Source organism: Chelonoidis abingdonii, chromosome 1, assembly GCF_003597395.2.
Source record: "Chelonoidis abingdonii isolate Lonesome George chromosome 1, CheloAbing_2.0, whole genome shotgun sequence".
NCBI lineage: Eukaryota > Metazoa > Chordata > Testudines > Testudinidae > Chelonoidis > Chelonoidis abingdonii.
The window spans coordinates 126,965,694-126,992,154 of NC_133769.1; the positions used below are offsets into that span (position 1 = coordinate 126,965,694).

Below are 26,461 nucleotides of genomic sequence, written 5' to 3' on the forward strand. Positions count from 1 at the left end.
CAAGCAGAGATACCGCTCACGGCCTGGCATTTCATGGGCCCTAGGGGCAGTGACGCTCTTTTGCTACCTGTGCTATTAGATTGTGGGAGGCTTAGGGACAGCAGGGCTGGAGCCGAGCTCTCTCTGCCAAGGAGCACTGGTAAGGGTACCCAAACGCGGACCCCGGGGAGCAGATATGGAAACATCCTTCTCCACCCTTCACTAGGCCTTGCCGCATCCCACCCCCCGCACCTGCTCGCGTTAGCGTCCCGGAGGATGAGCGGTGTGATGTTCAATCGATGATGCGGCGTTCAAGCACATCGCCTGTCTACCCAACAGCGTTAGCCCGAGCCTACCTCACGGCCTATCGACGATTCGGTACTCGACATCATCTAACTAAGTCCGTACGTAGGGCGGCCGCCATTTTGGTTTAGAGGAGGAGCAGCCCTCCCCACTACTCCTTTCTGCGGAGCACGCCGGGAGGAGGCGAAGGTGAGCGGTGCCTCGGCATCATACAATGGTGCGAAGAAAATAACCTTCAATAACCGTTAGGCGCGATTAGCAGGTTCTCTTTTAGTATCACCCAGCAACGCCGGCGCATGCGCCCGGAAGACGACTTTTTCTCCCAACCGGTCTGCATAGAACGTTGGCGCATGCGCGCGGGCCCACGAATCCCCCCGGGGTTATGCGCATGGGCGCCCCGAATGGGGGGAGTGAGGGAGATGCGTACCGTTGCTCAGCTTCGCGCATGCGCATGTCGCTCCCTTACCGTTTCTTGAGGCACAAACACGCTGTTGTTGTTTTCTCCTTGCAGCTGGGGGCAGGAAGATGCCGGGGAAGTTGAAAGTCAAGATCGTGGCCGGGCGCCATTTGCCAGTGATGGACCGAGCCAGTGACCTGACTGACGCCTTTGTGGAGGTGTGGGGGAAGGGCAAGGGCGCGGGTTGCTGTTGATCTCTGGGGCGGGGTGGGGTTGTGCCTCGTGCCTCCCACCCCAAAGCCACGCGCCTGTGCGGAGCTGGAGGTCTCCAAGCACCCGCTGCTGGATTCACCTTGCCCAGTGCTGCGCCCCCCCACCCCAGCACGGTCACACCTCGATGTTTCTCCCGGTGCATGGGGCACCCATCTGGGGAAGCATGGTTGTTGCAGCTCCCATCCCACCCATTGCTGTGTCATGTCGGTGGTGGCAGAAGTGGTGCCCTAGTGTGTCACCAACTGGTGAAGCTCCAGCTCAGTCTGTTGATGCCCCAGTGGGCCACAGTGTTTTGTTGTTTTGCAGTCAGTGTATCACCCCACATGGATGTTGTGATGTGATTTCCCCGTGTCACACTGAAAGATGTGTTGATTTCGTGAGTCCTGAAAGTTTTTTGTTGCCTGTTTAAAAAATGTGCAAGTTCGGCTGCAGGATGAGGCTGTTAAATTCAGGATGGCCCTGGACCAGAGGGAATGGACTGACATCTCTGCCTAATCTTTTGGCTTTAATGTGGTACTGATCTGAACAGTGGCTTTAGAAATGGGTTTGTAGGGTTCTAGGCCTCTTGTCTTCTCAGTAGTTTCTAGGTTAGTAAGAGGATTTGTTCTTTTAACTGTCAGCCTTAGGGGATAGCTTAGTGGTTTGAGCACTGGCCTGCTAAACCCAGGGTTGTGAGTTCAATCCTTTAAGGGGCCATTTAGGGATCAGGGACAAAAATCTGTCTGGGGGTTGGTCCTGCTTTGAGCAGGGGGTTGGACTAGATGACCTCCTGAGGTCTCTTCCAGCCCTATTATTCTAACCTTAAATGCAGTCTGAAAGGCAAGTTGTGTATGCTTTCTGCCTCATGTGTAAGGCTAAGATTTAGTCATGGATATTGTTAGTCCTTGTCAGGTTACGGACAATAAACAAAAATTCATGGTCTGTGATCAGTCTATGACTTGTACTATAAATATGCCTGACTAAATTTTTGATTCTTCTAGGGTGCTGCTGTTCTGGGAGGGTCCTTGTGGCACCTTAAAAACTAACATTTATTTGGACATAAGCTTTCGTGGGCTAGAACCCACCTCATCAGATGTATGAAGTAAAAGATACAGGAGAAGGTATAAATACGTGAAAGGATGTGGGTTGCTTTACCAAATGTTAAGTCAGTCTAATGAGATAAATCAATTAACAGCAAGATACCAAGGAAGAAGAAATAATTTTTGAAGTGGTAAGAGAGTGGCCCATTACAGACAGTTGACAAGAAGGTGTGAGTAACAGTAGGGAGAAATTAGTACTGGGGAAATTAAGTTTAGGTTTTGTAATAACTCAGCCACTCCCAGTCTTTATTCAGGCCTAATCTGATGGTATTTGCCTTCATGGATCTCTTTACAGTCTTTGGGCCATAAGACCTGATTCAATATGATGCTTAAAAAGTGCTTAAAGTTAGGTGTTTGCTTTAGTATCCTGTTGAATCAGGGCCTTAAATTAATACTGGAGGAAAAAAATTAAAATCTTGTTTACTTCATTACAATGGTCTTTATGGACTTGTTCAGTTACATTGTTTAACTCTTTTAAATCTATTAAATTATTTTTACTTTTATAGTTTGTTAGTTTCACTTTTTAGTTCCTAGTGCCACAATGTTTGAGTTTCAAATGTTGCATGAGTATGATTAATTTACGAACAACTATTTCTATGGGAGTTTAAAACAGTTTGTGAAACATTACTGTTGGTTTTATACAAGCCTGTTTTTGCCAAATATTGGGACAAATTTACAGTAGTGTTCCTTTCACTTAGTGGAGAGTCTTATATGTTTTATGATATTCCCTAGTAACAATAATTTCATTGAACTTCATATTCAACAAGGAAGGTAGGAATAAAAAAATACTACATATATTGAACTTAGCAAACTTAATAATGTTGCTGAAAGCCTTTAGTTTTCTTTTTAATAATTGTGTGCTTTAGTGCTTGGTTTTGTGATGTCAGTGTACAGTTGATGCTAGTCTTTTGTTTTTAATTTCTCTGAAGATTTGAATTAATAAAGCGAAAAACCTGGAGCTGTTGCTATTCCTTGTGCTCACTTTAGAAATTACTTAGACTTTGCAAGCAGAGCTTTTAAAGACTTTTATCTGTGGCTGTTTGGCATGTTTTCTTCAGTAGATGAACTTGTACATTTTGTATTACTACAAAGCTGTGCAATTAACTACTTCTATGCATCTATGTGGTACATCCATTTTAATTGATAGAAAATTGATTTAAGGTTTCACTGCTCAGTCTTACATTTTCTTGGAACCTTAGCTTTAGTTATTTTAAAACTTGTTTTAGAAGTATCTTCTGTTTTCAGACAAAGCCGATGCCACTCACTAAAGTCTTTTAGTTAAGTTTTATCTTCGTGTGAGCTTTGAATTGACAGATCCTGCACCCCCCTCACCCCGCCCATGAAGCCCCATTAATAGGTGTATGGGTTTGTCTCTACAGAGCTGACTGTGGGAACAAGACCCAATGTTGTGATACTGCATTTATTTACAACTACTGTACTATCAAAACAAAATTTGTTTTGAGTTGTCATATAGAAAATGTGGTAACAATATACTGCGCTTTTTTTGGTTTTCATACAAATATTTCACACAGAGATATAGAAAGAGCTGTTTAGAGCTTTCACAGTGAAGATGAGCAGTTTGAATTAGATGTAGACAACATTGTAAAACCATTGAGTGATTGAATTGTAAGTGATGACGGAGTAGTGGAAGAGGAAGATGAGTTTAGCAGTGGCCTATTGCAGTGGTTCTCAAAGCCGGTCCGCTGCTTGTTCAAGGAAAGCTGCTAGTGGGCCGGGCCAGTTTGTTTACCTGCCGTGTCCACAGGTTTGGCCCCTGCCTCATCCCGCGCTGCTTCCTACAGCCCCCATTGGGCTGGAGTGGCGAACTGCGGCAAGTGGGAGCCATGATTGGCCGAACCTGCGGATGTGGCAGGTAAACAAACCAGCCTGTTCCTCCAGGGGCTTTCCCTGAAGAAGTGGCAGACCGGCTTTGAGAACCACTGGCCTATTGGATAGACGGGGGGGGACAAATGAGAGTCATGTAAGCTAAGGCAGTGGTTCTCAAACTTTTTTTTCCGCGGACCATTTGAAAATTGTCAAGGATCTCGGCAGACCACTTAATGATCTTTCCAAATGTTGTTTGTACTGTTAGCTAACTATTGTAAAGCGCTTTGGATAAAAGCGCTATATATAATATATATATATATATATATATATATATATATATATATAACCTTAATAATAGTTGTTTTTTTGTTCTACTAATAAAAGCACACAATTCATATTTTAATATCAGCAGTCTTACCTTTCTAATGTGATGGATGTGCCCCTCTCGCCCCCCCTGCAGCAGCCCCTCAGCTGTGGCTTGGAAGGAGGGGGAGAGCTTTCCCCTGCCACAGCAGCCACAGACCTGAAGCTGGGAAGGAAGGCCATCTCTCTTTGACAGCTGCAGCCCTGGAGTTGGGGAAAGTCGCCTCTTTTTCTGGCCACCGCAGCCCTGCATGTCCCATATGCCCTCCACCTCCTTGTCTCACCCACTGCCCCCTCCCATCTACCCCCATTCCCCCCAGGGCCACCTCACCTTACATGTGCATCTTCTCCAGGGTCCAGGCACCTAATTAATGGAGCCATGCTTGCACATACACCTTAGAGGGAACTATCCATGGGCCCCCTGAATGGAGCTCGCAGACCACTGGTGGTCTGCAGAACAAAGTCTGAGAACCTCTGAACTAAGGAATAGAAGGTTGTAGTAATTCAGGCAGGAGATTACCAAGACATGAATGATGGTTTTGGCAGTAGAGATAGAATTTGGAGAACTTCTAGAAGAAGAAATGAAGGTTTATCAATAGCCATGAAAGGCAGGAGGAGGAAGGAGAGAAAGGAGTTGAAGATGGCATTGGGGTGGTTGCTTTTTGATATAGAAAGGATGATGTAATTATCTGCTGTGATGGAGAAGGGAGTGGGGTAAGGGCTTTGGGGGAAGTGCATTCTTTCTTTGCCATGTTTAATTTGAGTGGTGGGCATCTAGGAAGAAATGTTAGTGAACTCATGGGAAGAAGCCATGAGTAGGGAGGTAGATATGGCAGTTGCCAATGGAAAAAATGGTGACTAAAATCACAAGAGCAGGTATTATTTAAAAATAACAAAATATACTTAACAGAATTAAACAGAGCAGTTTGGAATAAGAAAATAACCAGTATGACGACTGATATTCCCAGTTTCAGTTCAGTGTGACTTAAAACAGCTTAATTATAAACTCCTGAAAAAAATTGGCACTATATCTTTAAACCACACTGTTAGTAAACTGAAGCTGCAATAACCAATAGAAGTATAGAGAATATTAGTTTACATTCCAGTGATAGGTATTTTACAAATATCTTGCATTCACGTGTCCATGGTTGCCCTTTGTTCCTGCTTTTTGGGATAATTAGTATTATGGACAAGTGAATGCTGTCTGAAAAGAGAGTTATAATGTCTCTTACTGCTTTGACTTTTGTGTTGGATTGTGATTGTATCAGGAGTATAGTTCCAGAGTAATCACTTTTAATTATTTGGACATAGGTTTGTGGAGATAATATAGTTATGGTCCGCATAAGGGTGGATTTTGATTTACTTCACTAGTCAGAAACACTCAATTTAATCATGGATTTCTACACAAAAGTGCATTCTTATTGGTTGTTATAACCTTAATACATATTCTTCACAACTCAAAGATAGATGTAGGTTCCATTTTTAGAAGTACACACTATACATTTTTAAAGTGATTTATTTTGAAAACTTTTCAGATCAGTTTTATAGCTGTATCAGAAAATGAATGATTGTTTGGATATTTCATTTACCAAAGGTAATTGAAGCAGATATTTATGAAGTCATTGGGATGTGAACTATCTCCAGTTCAACAAGTTAATCATTAATATTTGGAGGATTTTCTTGCCATGCTGTATTAGGAGGAGAACATCACCAGACAGACATTTACATTGTTTTATTTAACTAAAAGAACAACGTTATGTATTCTGGATTTTTTCCTACAACAGCAACATACAATAATTTAACAAAACAAGCATATGAATTTTTGAATTTAGTAAAACATTCAAGTTTTTTAAAATCAGGTTTGTTTTTGTTTTGTTTTTAACTAAAATAGTTAATTTTTATTTTAAAAATTTCATTTAAATTGACTGTCATCCAGGTCAACATGAGAAATTTAAAATATTGGCTTCTGCAGCTAACTTAGTCATCTTCACCTTCATTTTCCTGTTTGTTCATAATCTGGAAAAGAAAAACAAACTTTCCTGCTTTTTCAGGTCCCAAACGATTTCTCAATTCGGAATGAATTAGTCCAAAAAGGGAAAAAATATTCTTTCTATACTGGCAGAAGAAGCTACTGCTGTAAAAAGTGAGATTACCACTTCAACAGTCTCTGAATCCAAGTGCTTAATGACTTCCACCAGCTCACTGGTGTGACTTCCTTTAAAACATCATCAGCAAACATATATTTCTTGAATGGTTCTCCCTTAGCTCTGAAGTTTATTATAGTTGGCGTTATGGAGGGATGATTGCTGGATGTCCATGTTGTAGCCCACTCCTCTTCTTCAGCAGTTAAGGTTTGAGCCTACTATCGAGTATTGAGAATATTTGCAAGAAAATGAGCTGGAGATAGTGCTTGTCCCATTTGTTTTTTTAATGCTTGTAATTTAATTCTGTCATTGCATATTTCTCTTTTTAAGATCTCACTCAGTTCCTTCCAAATTTCAACAGCATCAGCAATAAAAGAGCTATTTCTCTGCATTTTTTTCAAGGCTACAGAAATAGGCTTCAGGGTACTTAACATGTGTTCAACATTTCTCTTAAGCCCAATGTTGAGAACTTTGTCTGTGACAGTGCCATCTGGATACATTTGCAGCTTCTGTGACCAATGAGTGTACTAGACATTTGAATTGTTTTTCACAGTTTGTTACAGTTTTTACTGCTACTTCTTGTCAGTATTCTGCTGTGTGCGCATTTCCTGATGTATCAATTGTTTCTGTAAGGAAGACATTCCCTTCTTCCATTGTCACACAAGCACATATAACAAGATCATTGTGGACATTGCTCCACCCATCAAGACTCAGGTTAACAATTTCACACTCTAGACCAGGGGTCGGCAACCGTTCAGAAGTAGAGTCTTCATTTATTCACTCTAATTTAAGGTTTCATGTGGCAGTAATACATCTTAACCTTTTTAGAAGGTCTCTTTTTATAAGCCTATAATATATAACTAAACTATTATTGTATGTAAAGTCAATAAGGTTCCAAAATATTTAAGAAGCTTCATTTAAAATTAAATTAAAATGCAGAGCCCTCCGGACCAGTGGCCAGGACCTGGGCAGTGTGGGTGCGACTGAAAATCAGCAGGTTGCCTACCCCTGCTCTAGACCTTTTGCACACTGCCCAATTTCTCTTTCATACACTTTATCCAGCGACATCTGCTCTGCTGGGTGAACTGTATCCTTGTCTTAATGACCGAGCCATGTTAATGAAGTGTGGGTTCTCAATCATAGGGAAAGGAGAGTTTGTTGCATAAACAAACTGGGCAATTTTTTTCATCAATTACCTCTTTTTTTTTAATCTGCTGGTTCTTATCACAAATTTATCTATGGTTGTTTCTGGATGATGGAAATTTTTTTTTTCTTTTTGCTACAGTTGATATACTGTGGCTGTGTGACATACATGATGTGACTGAAACACTATCATTGGCAGATAACTGAAACTATAGAAGATGATGGTGATCTTGAAGGTGGATAGTCTTCAGAATCCTATATGTTGAGGATGAATTCTCCTAAACAAAATAAGTCAATGCATTTATTTAATTATTATTACCATACTGCTCATTTAGTATTACTCATTGCATTCACTGACACTCAATACTACTTTAAAGGTGAAATAGTAAAAGGAAGATCTACCTATTTCAGCTATTTATTTTTTTATCACAGCTGCGTCTAAAATGATAGTACCATAGAGTAACAACTATATATTTTGCTCAAACATGAGAATTCAAGAATAGTCCAGAAGGAAGACAGGCAGTCCTTAAGAAAGAATATGAAATAAAAAAGTTTACCAACCTGAAGATTCTGGATGTTCAGACATGTTCCCTTCATCATCTTCAACGTAGCTTCCTCCTGAGAAGGAATACTTCTCATGATGTTGTTTCATTGGGGCAACAAGGTCTTGCATTTCTTTGTTGCACTGTTTGCATTTTGCATGCATGCCTCTCTTACCCACAGGTAGAGGACCGTCCTTAAGATATTCCCAGACTGGGTCTCTTTTTACGGCCTGTTGCCATTAATGGTTTTCTCTTCTAGTGAGAGAATGGTAGGGTAGATCTCAAATCAATGAAGGCTACACTCAGAAAGACCTCAAGATTCCTGGAATATGCTGCTCAAACAGTTTCACTTTTGTTTCTACTACCTGTCCCTCCCTTCTCACATTTATCTCCAGACTTCTTCACCTTGTCCAGATCTATTCCTTCCCAACAATCTCCTATTCACTGAACTTTTTGAAACTTTGCACTTTTAGAGAGAGGTAAGGGATTGACTCTGTGTACACAAATTTGCGGAGGGACAATAGCGTTGAGGTCTGTTATTTTTCACCTCTTTATATTATTTATTTATTTAAAAACATTTTTGCTGTTAACAAGCATGTTATCTCTGGAGACACAAATCCACAGTTTGAGAACTGCAAAACTAAGCATCTTTGATGCTATCCTCTAGACCAGAGGAGGGCCATATCCAGCCTGCGGGACTGTCTTGCCCAGCCCCCGAGCTCCTGGCCTGGGAGGCTCGCCCTCAGCCCCTCCCCTGCTGTTCCCCCTCATCCGCAGCTTCAACTCGCTTGCTCTGCTCCCGGTGAAGTGCTCTGGGCGGTAGGGCTGTGAGCTCCTGGGGCAGCACAGCTGCAGAGCCCGGTGTGACCTGGTGCTCTGTGCTGCGTGGTGGTGGCGACATGGCCTGTCTCCAGCCGGACGGTGCAGCTGTAGTGCTGCCAGCCACTGGAGCTCCAGGCAGCACGGTAAGGGGGCACGGAGCAGGAGGGATTGGATAGAGGGCAAGGGATTTTGGGGTGGTGGGTGGGGTAGGGGTGTGGATAGGGGTCGGGACAGTGGAGTGGGGACAGGGGGTTGAATGGGGGTAGGTCCTGGGGGGCAGTCAGGAAGAGGGGGGGGTTGGATGAGGCTGCAGGGGGCAGTCGGGGCAGGGGTCCCGGAAGGGGGCAGCCAGGAAGGAGGAGAGGGATTGGATGGGGCGGCAGGGGGCAGTCAGAGGTTTGATGGGGCAGGGGTTCGTGGGGGCCGTCAGGAATGAGAGGAGGATTTGGATGGGGCGACAGTGTTGTGTTCCAGTTGAGTAACAAAGGCTCCTCTGTTTTAAAAATGCTCTGTGGTGTCACTGTGAATATTTCCTGCGGTGCATTAGTTCTTGAAGAGGGTACAAGTCGTTAACCAGGAGTCTGTCTAAACTGGACTGTCTGGGAAGAGCTCATGGTGTGAAGCAGTAGCCCTGAGGCTCAGTATTGGAGGCAGTGAGGCTGCATGGCCTACTGTGAAGAAAGAGTGAGATGCCTTGGGCTTCTGACACACTAAAGGGGTTCCTCCAAAAGACTGTTTAAAAGCTGAGGTACAGCGCACATCCTGTGGATCTGTTTCAGTACCTAACTAGCAATATACTTGGGCATAAATTACGAAGTACTAATAAATGATACTCTTTTGTTTGTCATTGAATCTTTGCTTGTATTTTTAGGTAAAATTTGGAAATACCACATTTAAGACAGATGTGTACCCTAAATCCCTCAATCCTCAGTGGAACTCAGAATGGTTTAAATTTGAGGTAAGTCTTTTTGTAAAATTTCGTCTGTGTATATTTTATATGGATATTTGATTTGGAACGTTTTAGTCAAATAATTCTGGTCTCAAAATAAAAGGTGTGCATTTGGGAGTCAGAGTATTGTAAAAATAGTTACTAATACAGAAACCTCTCCTGCAAACACTTCTTAAGGTAGTCCTCACTTGCAGGAACTGTCCCATTGACTTCATTGAGAGTTTTTGTGTAAATACAGGTTTGCAGGATTGGCTCCTTGGATTTTTACCAGTTGAACCGAGCATTATGCCGTTGATACTGTAGTTCTAGAAATCGGTGAAGTTAAAATAGGAAAACAAATTGTAAGATGCTAATTAAATAGGCTTCTTTCAAGTATCCACATAGTTAAAAATGCAATAAACAGGAAGATTTTAATTTGAATATGAAAGTGAGTTTGCTTGTGGAATACGTTTGATTTACTAACATTATAGTTAAAGAAGCAGGCAATTATCTATCTTCTGTATTATTTCTTTATCAGGCATCACATTTTAAAAAGTTACACAATTATAAAACATTGTAATGTTGGGGCCTGATTGCATAAAGTACTGCATTTCCCCCACTATTTATCAAGCACCCTCAACTATCATTGTCTTCAAAAGTTGCTATGAGCACTCAGTACTTTTCAGTAGGTCTTCATCAACTTGCAGAACCATGCCAGTTTACTTTAAGCTGAATACAGCAGCATCATAGTTGGCTTTTGACATTCTGCTCTGAATAAAACACTTGTGTTGCATTCTTGTTATTTCAGTAATGCCAAAATAAAAAGAGAAAACATAATTAAACTTGAATGGCATAGCCAATGGTATTTAACTGTTTAAAAAATGATTACCCTGTTTCATGTCTAGCTTACTGAGTTTTTCTGTAGGATGCATAGAAAGCCTTTAACTTACTTACTTACCAACCACTAACCAGTTCAAAAACGCAAAAATGCTATGTAAAATCAGAACATCAGTACACATTTTTATCTTTATCATGGTATGTAGTATAGCTGTTGTAGCTGAAGGTGTGAGAATTCTTATTTATGTTTTTGATGCTCCTGTCAAAAATAATTTTTTGGGGTAAAGGGAGTGTGTGGAGTCTATTAATAAAAACGATGAAATGTTAGTTTTAAAAGTGTGCGTGATTCATGCCTTGCCTGCCTGTGGCTCTGATGTCCTTCAGTAATGTGGTCACTTTGGGGAGAGAAGAATCCATGAGTGTACTGTTTGTATACAAGACGCAATAGTTACAAATTTTATGTGTAAACATATTCTATATAACTCAACTCTCATACTTTTTGTTTTCCTCAGTTGTTTTCCTGCAAAATTTCCTTGTGTTGATTAAATACTGAAGTTTCATGTATTTCTAGGTAGATGATGAAGACCTACAAGATGAGCCCCTGCAGATCACGGTTCTTGATCATGACACCTACAGTGCTAATGACGCCATTGGCAAAGTGTACATTGATATTGATCCTTTGCTCTATAGCGAGGCAGCTACAGTTATCTCTGGATGGTTTCCAATTTATGATACCATACATGGTAAGCCTTATTGACTTTTTTAAAAAGGAAATTGTTTTAGACATAGTTTCTTTGAAAGGTAGAATATCTTCTTTTTAACGATATCTTCAACAAGTTTGTAATATCCTAGCATTGCTGTCTGAAGTGCTGCTTCTTTTGACATAATTTGAGACACAGCTCCTGTGTAGTCTTTACAGTCTGGTAAGTAAATATATAATTTAAAACCAATGACAAATTACATCGTAGGATACTTTTCTTTTCCTTTTTTTATTGCAATAACAATTATACAGTACAGCTGAGATGTCTCAAATTATGTCACAGGAATTTATTATTGGAAGATAGCTTCTGGCAGAATGTCCTTCATGAAATTTCAGAAAAGTGAAAAAATTGACAGAAAATGATTTAAGTGGTCACCACTAAGGTAGTTAATGCTTAAAAAATCAACAAGAACAACAACCAAAACCCCCCCCCAAAAAACCTTTGCAATTACCAGGCCATTGCTGAAAACGTGTATTTTTACGAAGGCTATCTGTTGTGTGTTCCTTTTGGTATGTTTGGACAAGCTTTATTTGGGATGAAGGGAGAAGAAGTGATAAATTTTCAACAGAAAGTGCAGCATGAAATTCCCCTTTCCCTACAAAAAGTATCTTTCTAGTCCTGCATGCATCTGTTGAAAATATTTTAGAATTGGGGTGAAATGGAAGTTAATAGGAATTTTGCCATTGATTTCAGTGTAGCCAGGATTCCACTCCAAGAACAGAATGTAAACATACACTGTAGAGTTTTTTGTATAATATCCTTTTTTTTTTTTTTTAACTACATTAATAAGTTTTACATGATTGTCAATTTACAGCCAATTATTGTTCTCCACCAAAAATTGGTTATATGAAAAGAACTGGTTTTGGAGATTACTGATGTAAAAGTCTGATACACAGTATATCACTGTTTTACACTGGAAAATAAGCAAAAGGCTGAGTTAGATTATAACAGTGAAAATGTAATGGAGTTCAGATAGATGTTTGTGCATTGGCCTACCAAGCCTAGTGTTGTGAGTTCAATCCTTGAAGGGGCCATTAGGGGTTTGGGGATCTAGTTAGGGATTGATCCTGCTTTGAGCAGAGGGTTGGACTAGATGTCCTCCTGAGGTCCCTTCCAACCCTAATATTCTGTGATGTCTGGATTTGTGGTCATCGTGAATATGTGAAGAAAAATATATGAAGATGCTATTGTGATGGACGTTCTGTCTGTACCAGTGTAGACATAGTGACTTCTGAGAGAATTGGGTCAGGAGGCCCGATAGCAAGAAGTTCCCATTCAGTCATTTACATCCAGTGTTTTTGTTCACTTTTTTGGTACGGTGATGTCTTCAGCACGTGAAAAGCTATAGTAATGTGAAGTGGTATCACACAAAATGATTTTGTTAGTCAAGAAAAAATTAATAAGAATGAGGAACAGCTCAAGATTGTGAACCTAGGCACTGTAGGTAGGAAGAGAAAAGAAATCAAAGCTGATGATTGTACACTGAAGAAATATAGCTTTAGTAAAAATTTTATATTATGGCTAAAAAATTAATCTTTGTTTGAAAAACGAATTGCCAAAATAATAATTCTTTTCATGTTCAAGTGTTGCAAAAATATTAACTAATTTTCAGTACACCATTGTGAATAGGTATTATAATTCTGAAATGAATACTGTGTACATTGACTAGAATGGACTGTGGAGAGTATTTCTATTATGGTCTTGAGACCATTTTTGAGAGGAAAATTGTAATATGGGGTTTGAAAACATTGTAACAGAAATATTTAGCTTCAAGTTCTTTAGAGAAAAATATATTAATATTTTGATTCATTATGGAATATACGTAACTTGAATATATTTAACATTTTAATTATTAGTTTTGAATAGTTAAGAAGATTTTATTCTTTCTATTTTTTCTTTCTGATATAAATTTCGCTTTCCACCCCTTTTTTATGGACAGGTATCCGTGGGGAGATCAATGTGGTAGTGAAAGTAGACCTCTTCAATGATTTAAACCGTTTTAGGCAGTCATCCTGTGGAGTCAAATTTTTTTGCAGTGAGTAAATAAATAAATCAGTAAATTGTCTTGTGTGACAATGTGTTTTTTTTTTTTTAATATAAAATACTGGACAGCTGAGAAATTAAATATTCCCAAATTAAAATAAGTGTCTCTTCTAAATAATAGTATGAATTCATTATTGTTAATTGAGTCTTGTGCTCTGTTATTTGTATCTTCTTTGGAGGTAACGTTTCTTGAGGAGAGGAAATGCAAAGTGCATTTTTTTTCCTTCCGTCAGCCAGAAAAAGATGTTATTTTTCTTCAATAAAATATTTATTCACAGTAGTGACACAAATCATGCTGTATTTGCAGTGAAGCTGTGAAAATATGTAGTTTTCATCATCCTCTTATCTTATCCTCTAATTGTTAAAATGTTTATTTTCTGATAGAATGAACCACAGCAGATTTTGACTAGCCAAGTACCAGGTCATTTACATATCAACAAACCGATTTATGGCTTGATACAAATCCTGCTGAAACCAATAGAGAGTGGAAAACTCATTATCCGCAATTATCTTTGTATCAGGGCTCTTATTTGATCTATTGTATAAAGCCCCAATTCAGCAAAGCTTAAGTCGATGTGAGTTAAGCACAGGCTTAAATGTTTTACTGATTTGGGGCTAATAGTCCAGTGAAATCCCAAGACACATTTTGAGGCCCAGGTAGTCCTTTGTACAATTCTATGTGATATGCCAAAACTAGTGCAAAATAGAGTTTTGAGCAGCTGCAGGTGTGTGTCATTCTTTTCAAGTCTGCTTTTTTATCTTTCTAGTTTCTGTTCCCTTTCCCCGTTCCTCAACTCTCCTTCAAGGCCCAGTCCACATCGCACTAAAGCCAGTGGCAAAACAAAAAGTCTAATTTGAGTTCAGAATTGCATTACTGTTTGGTTACATAAGACCATCTGCAGCAGTCCATCTCTTTTTTAAGCAACTCCTTTAAAGAATCTCAAATTAATTTATTCATCTAATATTTTTTTCTGGTTACTTAAGATGCATACATTCTCAGCAAAGCCTGTTTGTGAATATGTGCATGTAATGTTACTTTGTGTGCATATTCATAGGTGTACTATTGAAAGAGCCTTATGAATGTATATGTTAAAACAAGGGTACAACTTCAGGCAGTAATTCCAGCAGGCACCAGTAAGATTCTTAGTAAAACTCTTTAGGTATGCTCTAAAATCTGTTCTGAAGAGAATCACTGAGATGGCTATCTAGGCGTATTTTTTTTTATAATTCCTATTTAAATACTTCACTTCTAGACTTGTATATTACATATTTATGTATCTTTTCAACAGCCACATCTATTCCAAAGTGTTACAGAGCTGTAGTAATTCATGGATTTGTGGAAGAGCTGGTTGTTAATGAAGACCCCGAATACCAATGGATAGATCGAATCCGTACACCAAGGGCATCAAATGAGGCTAGACAGAGACTTATTTCACTAATGTCAGGTATTAAATAAATAAATTCAACCTGTAATATTGATTTGCTGCTATTTTTTAAAGTCTATAGTTATTTATTAATTATTAAGGGAGAAGATGTGTATATTTAAGTTTTATTTTAGTTATAATTTATTGACCTCTATCAGGGACAGTCACCGATGGCGGTGCCCACTGTCGGTTCTGCCTTGGTGAGAGCCATGTGCCAGACTATTGCTCAGTTTGTCCGTCATTCTCAATGAGGAAAGGGAAGTCCCAGGAACACCTGTTCAAAGCTATACCTCCTTGAACAATCCATGAGGGGAACTGAAGACACCAAAGAGAGAAGATCCTATTCCTAGAAGATCTGACTCTGCTGAGTCCCTGTCAGCCTGTGCCCCATCAACTGGCACGCACCTCCCAAGGTCATTATTGACGGAAGATCCTTGACCCCACCAGACAAAGACCCAGTATTGAAGACCATCTTGGTATTGGCTACCACCGTGGCACCAAAGTCTGGTACCATCTTCTCTTGGCAAGGGGAGTTTGACCATTGTGGAAAAATCATTGCTTACAATTCCTTTCTTTCCATAGGGAGAGAGCTAAGCCTTTGTTATACATGGAACAAAGTGCTAAGCCCACTCACCAAATAGGGGAAAATGATGCCTACTAGTTTTCTGGTTTGGTACTGAAGAAGCCTACATAGGCCAAATTGAACACCCATGCCTGAAAATGCCACTAACCAGCAAATGTTGGTACCAACATTGACATCGGTACTATCAATGGAATCCCTAGCGGTACCTCCTGATTCTAGGTTGGAGAAGTTAACCACATCCCTGGCACTGTTGTCAGCACCAAGGTCTCCACTCTTTGCACTGGTGCATATTTCTGACCTCAGGACTGAAGTCACTTCATAGGTTGGCACCGCCTCTCAATGATGTCCATTCTTCATCTGGGATACACTCTTTCTCCGCCATCCAGTAAGGAGCTTTCTCTCCTCACATCACACAGGATACCTCTGCTGATCAGAGTAATTTTAAAGTTCCAGTGCATCCATCTACAACATGGCAATAGCCTGGTCAAGCCCATCTCAACCAATTTTACCAATATACCACTTTGGCACTATTGGGAACATTGGAAACCTCCTTTGGAGAAATCCAGGAGATGGTCTTATTCCTATCATTCAAGCCCCTTTGGCATCTACTTCCGGGTTATGGATGTGAGTGACTGGCAAAGTGAAGATGTCCATGGTGGTTGAAAAAGAAGGAGGGGAGGGGAAGGGATTGAGGCAGAAGATCAAGAGCTTTGTTTCAGTTACATTGAGCTTGAGCTGCTGACTAGATATCCACGAGGAGATATCAGAGAGACCAACTGAGATTTTTAGTTTGGATAGAAGACAAGAAAAATAGAGATTTTAGACTTTATAGGGGCTGTAATTGCTGCAAAATCATGGAAGGCATATTTTCCCAAGGATAGATTTCTCTCTCCTTAGAGGATAATCACCATAATCAAATCAAATCCAACTACAGTAAGAAACTACCTCAAACTTCTAGGCCACACATCTACTTGCTTGTACGCAATCTCACTTGTCAAACTTAACCGACATTCCTTACAAGGTTGGCTAAAGTCAGTATCTCACCCTGCAAGGCATCAAATAAGCATGCGAGTTGTGGTCCTAGCTCTCATCTTATCAGCACTGAACAAGTGGGTAGATCCTAAGAATGTCCTTCATCACCTCGCTACTATAAAAAAAGTGATCATAGATGGATCAGATTCCAGTTGGAGCACCTATTGAAGAGCTAACCACCAAAAATCTTTGATTGTATTCTGTATTTAATAAACTCTGGACTCTCATTCAGTACCATCAAAGTCCACCTTGCAAAAGTCTTGGCATAACACCCTGTCATACAGTCATGCTCAGCTTTTTCCCCCAACACCATGGTTCTGAACTTTTGAGTTTCTGCACACCTTCCCACCAGTGAGAGAGCCTTCTCCAACCTGGGATATCACAGACAACAACATCTCTAAGAACCACAGTTATTATTCGGTAAATAACAGTTTTAAATTACTGTCACCCATGTCTTTCCTCACCCTTTCCACCTCATTTTTCTGTTTGCCACTTACTATGTCATTTTACATTTAGATTGTACTCTCTTCAGAACAGGGGTAATGTCTTCATTTGTTTGTGAGGGGACACAGCACATTCTGAGATACCAGATAAATAATATTGTGATAAGGCTAATACATGTCTGCACAGTGTTTTTTTGTACATGTGACTGATACATATAAAGAGGCAGTGTGTGCAGCATTAGAATAGAAAAGGCACTTAGTGGGGATCTAATCAGCGTTGGTCAAATTGTAATTGTGTCCTGTTTGCTTTTTTAAAATTTAAACTACATTGTGGGTGAATATATGAATAAATCAGTCTTTTACCTGTTAGGATATGGCTCGTGTCCAGTTTCTAATTAGAGCTGGTTTGATGATTTCAATTCATTTCCTCTGGGATGACCATTTACATCATAAAACAACCATGTATCATTTGGTACTGTTGGAATTTCAAAGGTCATTTTGGATTGCCCAGCCAAGTGAAAGTCCATCTCAAAACGTCAAATGTAGCTAATGAGGTGTGAAAACATGGGACTAAACTGTTTGCTTAGCGGTGGTCTTTGGCGTGGCTGTGGTGTAAAACAGCCCATAATAGTAGCAATCCGTATTGCATAATGTTTCATAGTGCCATCAACAAGCTACATGCTATAATGTATGTGGTTCAGATGTACTACTAATAAGATCACAGAATTAAGAGCCTTCAATTTGCAGGAGAAGGTTGTGGCCATGTTTATGGTATAGTCATGTGGGATGTTATCTATTAGCCAGTTTTCCTACCTGGAAATTATTACAAATATGAAGAGGGTCAGATCCACAGAAGAGAATAAGAAACGTTCTCTTTAACACATTTGCCGTAAATCTAAGTGAGATGTCAGTTAACTTGTATTTATTTTTTGTAGGTGAACTTCAAAGGAAGATTGGCTTGAAGGTACTTGAAATGAGAGGGAATGCAGTTGTTGGTTACTTGCAGTGTTTTGATTTGGAGGGAGAATCTGGACTAGTAGTACGAGCCATAGGAACAGTCTGTACCTTGGATAAAATAAGTAACACAGCATTCTTACCTGCATGTAATTCCCCATCTAAAGAAATGAAGGAGTAAGTATGAGTTAATAGATTGTGATGAAGTGAATTTCATTTCTTTTCATATTCATTCAGTTTTACATATCCAGTGTGTTTTCCCAGCGTTTATTTCTCCTTTACTGTTTTTTCTTGTCTGTAACTTGGTTTATGTTCTGCAATTTTGAGAATGTGGACATTAGATGTTGCAGCAGTAAATCTTGGCGAGAAAGATGTTTTTCTATTAATTCCATAACTCTTGCATTTGTGCAGTCATAGCACTGCCCATTCCCGTGTTGCGAGCCACCAACCTCTAGCTGGTAAATAGTTTGCACATGCAAATAACCTATTTTTTGTTCATGGGGATCTTTCACAATACTATGCATTTCTTAAGGGATTTCTATTTTTAGCACTTTGAGTGCCTTTGCTGTATATTCATGTAAGAAAAGATAAGTATATTTGAGTTCAAATAGTTGAGTGGCTCAGGAGATGCAAGGACATCCTTGAAGTCTTTTAATCATTTTAGTCTTTTGTTTTTCTTTGTGAGCAAAACAAATTGTACACTGACTGAAAAAGGTTTCATGATGAGGAGTGTGGCCTATTTCCAGTTGTTCACTTTGGCTAAGTCAACACAACACAGTTTGAATTCAAATTTTTAACAGGAACAAATGAAATAAAATTAGGAAAATTCCAGTGTCATATCAATCTGAGGGTGGAAGCATTTACAGTCCTCAGTTGCCACTGTGAATATATCAATTTATTTGTTTTGGCATCTTATGTATATTTTACACAATTACTAGATGAAAAATAGAGTACAAAAAAGTATACTTCTATGTCACATGTCCAGATATATACTGTTTATTTGAATTAGGTCATTTTATTTTAGCACACTGGTCTTGTAATTATTATAATGCAATCAGAGCACTTTGTATGAGGCAGCAACAGTACCACTGTAAAACTTCCCCAGCAGTGGGAGTCAGTTCTTGGTCTTATTTAGAATTATTAATTTAATTTGTATTGACTTGTGAAACATACAACCATCATCACAGAGCTTCTGGGCATATTAACAACGTTAAAAACACAATTAAAAACTACACACTGGCTGCAATAGCTAGCAATTTAAACATCACCCATAAATTAGTAGCATTCAGTCTTGAACAGACGACAAAAAACATTATCTTAACCCATGTATGTGCAAGGTTGTTTAGCAACTTGCATGCTGGATTTTGATCGGTTGTTTTAACCAATCTGTATGGTCCTGCCAGAAGTGTGAGTGGGTTTCAAGACCAGCAGATTCTGCTCACATCTTGTTATTCTCTTTATTAACCTTAGCCTTTAATGCCAAAGATTCAATAATATGTTAACAAGTTACTACTTAGCTGTTCCCCTGCTCCTTTTGATTTCGTCTTGACTCTTGCATGCTAGGAATTATAACTCTTAGAGTCTGCTTAAAGAATAAGAAATCTCCGCTAACTAGCACTCCCTGAAATCATTTTTAACATAACTTTGCAATCTGTTGTATGTATTGTTTTCTTTTCTTCCACCTTGGCTGCAAATTCTCTCAGGTCTCCGCTGGTTCATCCGCCAAGCCATGGATGCCGCTCGACTCACAACAGCCCAATTCACACTGCTTCTGGCTCACGACTTACCCAGAACTTCTCTCTGTCTGTTCCCACTCTCATCTACACTGGTACGAGACTACTCAGACTCAGGAGCTGGGGAGAGGCAGGCCACAGGCACAGTGGTCGCAAAGTGCAGGCAGGCAGGCAGTGTAGGCAGGTACCACCCATCTTTTCTCCCTCTTTTTCTCACTGGGAGTCCTCCTGCTGTCAGTGGAGAACTACTGCTATGTTCAGCTGCTGAAACAAATTCAGTAGTACTTGGAAGAGTGTGTGTTTTCTCAAAGTCTCTTCCACAGAGCTATACTTTTCATTTCCTTTAACTACTTGAGATTACCTTAAAAAAAAAAATAAAAAAAAAAACCCCCAACCTCGCAAAAATCATACATCTGAGTTTAGTAACATCCATCAGGTACAGTTTACAAGTCGTTCTTACTAGTCATAATAGGAAACCATGATTGGGCTTCAAATTGCTTTCAAGTGTAATCCAAGTGCTATCTGAATTTTTAAAGCGTTAGGAAGGGTTTGTGTCGCTTTGTGGAAAAGACAGTACTGGAGAACAGGTAAGGCAATCTGCACATAACTGACATGTTTGTCAATACAGTTGTATTCCTTAAGGTTTTTCTCTTTGCTTTGATTTTAGCTGTGAGCACACTTCTGATGCTATAGGATAAGGAAACATTTTTTTCTTAAAATGTGTGTGTGTACATAAATGTGTGTGTGTGTATATATATATAAAATATTATATATATAAACACAAATATAGTTTGAGATCATTTTTTCTTTAATAATCTAACTCAACAAGCATTGTGTAGTTGAACAATTTTTTTTAAAGCCACCTATTTTGAGTTTTGTTTTCTTTTGCATGTATACTTTCCCCCCCCTTGGTCTGACATTTCATGTCTTTTATTTGGCTTAACTGTTTTAGTGCGGATAATCAGCATCTATCTGTAGAATGCTGAGTGGGTAAACATCATTTCTTTGCCTTTGGCCTCATCCCCAGCAACACTTAAGGAATAACTGCTGGCCCTACCCCAACCCCATCCTGGTGTTCGGATCATGCTGCTGTCAGCCAGGTCCTTTGGCACAGGATTACTGAATATGTTTCCACCTTCTTCTGGCAGGATTCCTTTCAATGAAGATCCCAATCCCAATACTCATTCATCAGGACCCTCCACCCCTCTGAAAAACCAAACCTATTCCTTTTCACCTTCCAAGTCCTACAGTCGACAGTCCTCTTCTTCTGACACAGATTTGAGTTTGACACCCAAAACTGGTAAGGTGCTTCCACCCACTCTTATTTTTTTTGTTAATTTGTATTTCTGTTTTATCTTTTCATTCAAACCCTTTTTCCTTTTTGGCATGTAAGTTATCAAAATGATGTGGAAATTGGATGTTTCATATAGCTCAATTAAAGCATGAAAGCATTTGCGTTGTGCACTGATTTACTGTACTTTTGTTTTCCAAAGCTTTATAACCATACCACATAGGCAATTTAAGAGTAGCATTTATAATGTAACCATTTAGAAGCATCTCAGAATGTTATAAAGAGAGTCCTAAGGAATTGTCTTTTTCTTTTAATTTCCTCCACTTCAGATTATAAATTATGGGGTACGTTTTCACCATAACATGATGGGGAAATGAGTGATCAAGTCCTACTAGTATATGTGAATTTTCTAAGACTAATCTCTGCTGAAAATGCATCCATATTTTTGTGTAGATTCCACATGTCTGTTTGCAAATTGATTCTAGAAGTACAATTACTAGTGTCTACTGAACTTCTTCAGGGTTATGGAAGTGGCTGTGGTAAATCAAGTGTAATTTTTTAAAAATAGTTTTAAAGGTTAAGAACACCTTTTTAAAAGCTTAAAAATTTTCTCAACTGGCTTTTCACAATTTAATTGGACGCTGATTCCTCCCTCCACTGCCTTAATTCCTTATGGAGCCCAACAAACGTGGCTCTGCTACAACAGAACAAAAATACTGTAGGTCCATGTATAAAAGTGTGGCTGCTGTTTTAAATGTTTTTTCTAAATATAATGTTTAAAAATAGTATTTGAATCTGAGAATGTTCCCATCTCCCTAATCATGACAGTTTTAAAGTATGTTACATTTTTGGACTCAGTTATTGTACTTGACGGGTGTCTCAGTAATACTTCAGATTCAAGATTTACACATGGAAATAGTTTGTAGATTCTCGAGTTAATTTTTCAAACTTAATCCAAAAGCCTAAAAATAAGAAGCTATCAAATTGCAACTCTCCCTCTTCATTTTTTTAAAAAAAACCTTTTTGTCTTTCTTATCTTTTGTGTAAATAGTGATTATGTCTTGTGGACAACCTAGGGTGACCATTTATGTTTTAAAGAAACTGAGAGCAAGTGTATTTAAAAAACAAACAGGCCAATATTTATTTTTAAGAGATACCACCCCGCAAATTCATACATTTGTATTATTAAATTCCTGATGATTGTTTGAAAACATACATGTTGTCTGATTAAGTTCCACGATAGGTAGCCATCTTACTAGACATCCCAAAGGCACAGGAGAGTGATAGTAGTCTGCAGTGAAATTGAGACATTTCTGCAGTAGCTATATTAGATTCTGATCCTGCACCATGATCTGGATGGATGGATTGTTTGCACCTACATTGAGCCCATTGAAACAATGGACTCTGTGTGGACACGAGTGCATCTGTGTAGATCAGATTGCAAGATAGGGGCCTTTGTGGTGAGGAATTTCCTAATATATCGAGGAAGCTGGGCCATCTTCATCAGCTTCAGTTTTTTGTTTTCAAAGTTAAGCTAATAGCAGTCAGAAGAACAGCCATGCTGGGTCAGACCAAAGGTCCATCCAGCCCAATATCCTGTCTTCCGACAATGGCCAATGCCAGGTGCTCCAGAGGGAGTGAACAGAACAGGTAATCATCAAGTGAGCCATCCCCTGTAACCCATTCCCAGCTTTTGGCAGACAGAGGCTAGGGACACCATCCCTGCCCAACCTATTCTCCATGAACCTATCTAGTTCTTTTTTGAACTCTGTTGGCCTTCACTACATCCTCTGGCAAAGAGTTTCAGAGACTGACTGTGCGTTGTGTGAAAAAGTACTTCTTTTTGTTTGTTTTTAAACCTGCAGCCTGTTAATTTCATTTGGTGACCCCAGTCATTCTTTTATTTGCTAGGGCAATATCATGTAGCTGCTATCTTTTGGCAATATGTTCAGCTCTCTGTTGCCAAAATGTGTCCCAATTAGAAGGCTTGCTTGTTATGTCTAAAAATTTTACATACACACTGAATTTTGAAAAAATAATCACTTAACAACATAATATATAATATGTTTGAGACACATTTCACCTTGATTTTTGTGACTCTTCAACCATAGTTGTTCTGGGAGGAAAGCATAATAATCACTTTATAGTTAGAATTAATTCAGGGATATAACTATAAAATATCATTAATTAATTAAGAATTAGTCATCAACAGAAGGAGAGGGAATACTATTGAATGAAATAAGTTGTGTTAAATATTTTCTTCGTGCAAGTGGCAGTTCTAAACAGACTTTACCAAACATATTTGTGGTGTTTTAAAATAAAAAAGATAGCATTGTTTTCAAGGATGGCACTAGCATTTTCTCAAGGTTCTATAATCTAAATTAACAACTCATCCTTAGGACACGAACTGTTACAGGATTCTTGGCTCATCAACCCTGATTAAAGCTTTGTCCCTATAAAGGATACTATTTAAAAAAAAACAAAAACCAAATTGAGACTTAGACTAACTTGGTTTAATTTTTCTTTTACTGCTTTATAAAATAAGTTTGGTCACTGTTTACTAAAGTAAGTGTAGCATGGCTGAGATGATGTGGCTCTAGTTTTACTTAATGAAACCTGTTCTTACAGATTATTATAATAAAGTTATGTTTGGCCTTGTCTCTCAGTTTTTTTGGGAGTTTTGCTTAGTAGAGGATGTCTTAGTGTCAAAGCTCTTTATTCTAGTGCAAGGGCTGGCAACCTCTAGCACGCGGCTCGCCAGGGTAAGTGTCCTGGTGGGCCAGGCCAATGGGGGCGGCAGGAAGCAGTGCAGGCAAACTATATGCTGGCCGCAGCTTCCCACCGCCCCCATTGGCCTGGGACAGCAAACCGCGGCCAGTGGGAGCCGCGATCGGCTGTACCTGCAGACGTCGCAGGTAAACAAACTGACCTGGCCCGCCAGGGTGCTTACCCTGCTGAGCCACGTGCCAGACCTTGCTGACCACTGTTCTAGTGCATGACGATGATCTGATTAATGGTTTGGCACATACAAAAAGATTTGAAATTCAAACTGTAAACTACTCAAGCCATCTGAAGAAGGGAAAATTGAGATTTTTTTTTTTAAGCTGTCTGAGCAAGGAAGAGGAATAGAGCGTGACTGAGGAAGCAATGTCAATATCTTGACTTCAAATTGAGACTTTAACTTTCATAAGAAGCACATATACCACAACATTTAGGTATTTATACCATGATATAAAGAGAGAGAAACTTGGATTTGCTTATTAGTCTTCTGGGTTGGAACTGTTGGAAGAAAGTTTACCACTATTTCTTTTATAAAGTAGAATGTGATGATACAGTGTAGAATGGGCTGTGTCAAATTCTCTGTAGTAAAAGGTGAGAGGAGAAGTTTCAAAATGCACTGAGAAAGTTAATTCTGGTTTGGAATTGGAGACTTCCTGTTGTGACTAGTGCTTACTTTTCATGTAATTGTAAACTAACAGAAGTACCTGACTGACAAAAATTGTTACATATTACATGTGTAACGTATATTATATTTAACAAGTTTGGGTTATGAGAGAGAGAAAAATTAATATACATGTGGAGGAAATTGAGAAGATGGGCACTCCTTTTTTATGTGGGAAATAAGTAAATATGTATATATACACACGCCATTATAAGATTTAAGACTTTAAAAATTAAATTTTTAGGTTTCTGGATAATGGTCAACTTAAATTCATAGAACTTTTGGAGAAGAGAAGCTGTTACCATATCAGTTTTCCTTAGGCATGTTGGAAGGGCTATTTTGAATAGATTTTATTTAGAAGTATTCATTTTAAATCTTTGTGTAAAATTTAATTGAAATATGAAATAAGTACTCAATTACTTTGGCTCTTTAATAAAACTAAATACATTTTAAAACAAAGTTAACAAGTTCATACTCAGATTTTTGATAACGTACTTCTAATCCACACTGTGGTGTTAAGTTGTCATTTCATTTCTTTGTATGCTGGTAATAGCTTTTTCATATACTAGCAGTATGTATCTGTTCATTTGAAAAAAAAAGTCTGTTTTGTTTTTGCTTCATTTTGCTTTCCTCCTCCTATTTCTTTAGTCATCTTGTGAATCTACATCTTTTCTCTCTACTACTTTCCTCCACAGCACCTTCCCCACAGGGGCCTAGGATTTTCCTGTTTCCTAGCTCCCCTACTCTGTCTTGTGGTTCCCCACATCTTAACAAGTCCTGTCTCCTCCTCCCGGGGTCTAGCCTTAACCCTCTTCACTCTAGCCATGTCAGCCCATTTGTTCTGAGGAAAAGTGTCTCTTTCACTGAAGAGCTGCTTCTGGCTGCTTCTGGTAGGATCAATGTATAATCACCTTTTTTAAAATGCCTTTTAAGAAATAAATGGAATGTTGTTGTTAGTTAGGGGGTCTTTAATACCTAGCCTTCTATACCTTTTAGTTAAAATATCCTCTGAAAACTGCTGGCTACATGACTATTACAGGATAATTTTTTTCCACCTGGAGGCTTGCAATAATTTCTAGAGCCTCTTCCTTAAGTTGATCAATATTTGAAACAAATAGCCTACCTTATATTGCAGAACTCTTTCCTTTTCCAGAAACATCTCCACTAAATATTGGTAATTGGACTTACTACCATTAGACAACTACTGAATACTGTTATTCTTTTCATTCTCTTCATTATAATAATGTTCCTGTATTTTTAGATGGGACAAGCACTCCATCATCCCTACCAACTCATTCATATTCTTCTGTTGAAATCTGACCATCATGTGGCTAGCAGCCATATTTATTGTACTGTTTAAACTGGTTTGTTTCATTCTGACTGTACACAAACTTTGTATTTGTACTTCCTCCTTTTTATGTTTCATTGACAGAGATCACTAGATTGTCCTGTTAAATTAAATACTAGAAATCACTGCTTCTTTTCTACAGATAGTGCTTTGATTATTTTGTGTTTTTTACGAATGTGTTTCATCTCAACAAATATTCTTCATTTCATGTCAGTCTGTTTTTAGTATTGTATAGTCCCTTGAAAATGCTATTTAGATCTAATGCAAAATAACATAACATAACTTAATTTTATTAATGGGACTATACAGATGCTAATCTTTGTTTCCTTATCCAAGAACAGCTAAAAATATTTCATTTCCTGTATATAAATAATATTTTAGACATGATAGCATTTGTCAGTTTTGAAATGAGTGAATAAATGAAGTGCCAACAACAACAGTCCCTGAGTTTGTTTAAAACAAAAAGTCCTCACACATTTACATGGAAAAATATCTTCCTTTCTTTATTGTTACTGGATTTTTTAGCAGAAGAAAGGGGACAGGGAAAGTAGCAATGTATTGTCTGTTTTAAAATAGCAGTTAAGGTAACTTCAAAAATATTCCCTTCAATCATAACTTCATTCGCCTTGTTCCTGATGCTTTTTTTTTTAGTTTTGTCCTTCATTTTTATTAGTGTTTTCATTGACATCTCTGAGAGTATTGAAAGGTATAACTGCTGATACACTGAAACCAAATAAGTATCGATTTAGTTCTGAGGCACGTAGGCAGAT

At 38.8% G+C, this 26,461-nt stretch overlaps 1 protein-coding gene across 26 annotated transcripts in view; it reads left to right on the forward strand.

Annotated features, from left to right (window-relative positions):
• The first annotated feature begins 373 nt into the window (after positions 1 to 373).
• The window catches only part of C2CD5 (C2 calcium dependent domain containing 5), a 124,301-nt gene continuing 98,213 nt past the window's right edge, over positions 374 to 26,461 (forward strand). For 4 of the 26 annotated variants that reach the window (XM_075069869.1, XM_075069890.1, XM_075069882.1 and 1 more), the window contains exons 1-7: positions 676 to 897; positions 9,744 to 9,830; positions 11,209 to 11,380; positions 13,338 to 13,433; positions 14,731 to 14,886; positions 17,859 to 18,054; positions 20,759 to 20,910. In XM_075069869.1, coding sequence (XP_074925970.1) covers positions 808 to 897; positions 9,744 to 9,830; positions 11,209 to 11,380; positions 13,338 to 13,433; positions 14,731 to 14,886; positions 17,859 to 18,054; positions 20,759 to 20,910 — 949 coding nt within the window. In that variant the 5' untranslated portion in view covers positions 676 to 807. Of the gene's footprint in view, positions 500 to 665; positions 898 to 9,743; positions 9,831 to 11,208; positions 11,381 to 13,337; positions 13,434 to 14,730; positions 14,887 to 17,858; positions 18,055 to 19,580; positions 19,706 to 20,758; positions 20,911 to 25,038; positions 25,234 to 26,461 lie in introns of those variants that run through there. The other 22 variants (XM_075069881.1, XM_075069886.1, XM_075069870.1 and 19 more) reach the window with 16 other exon arrangements.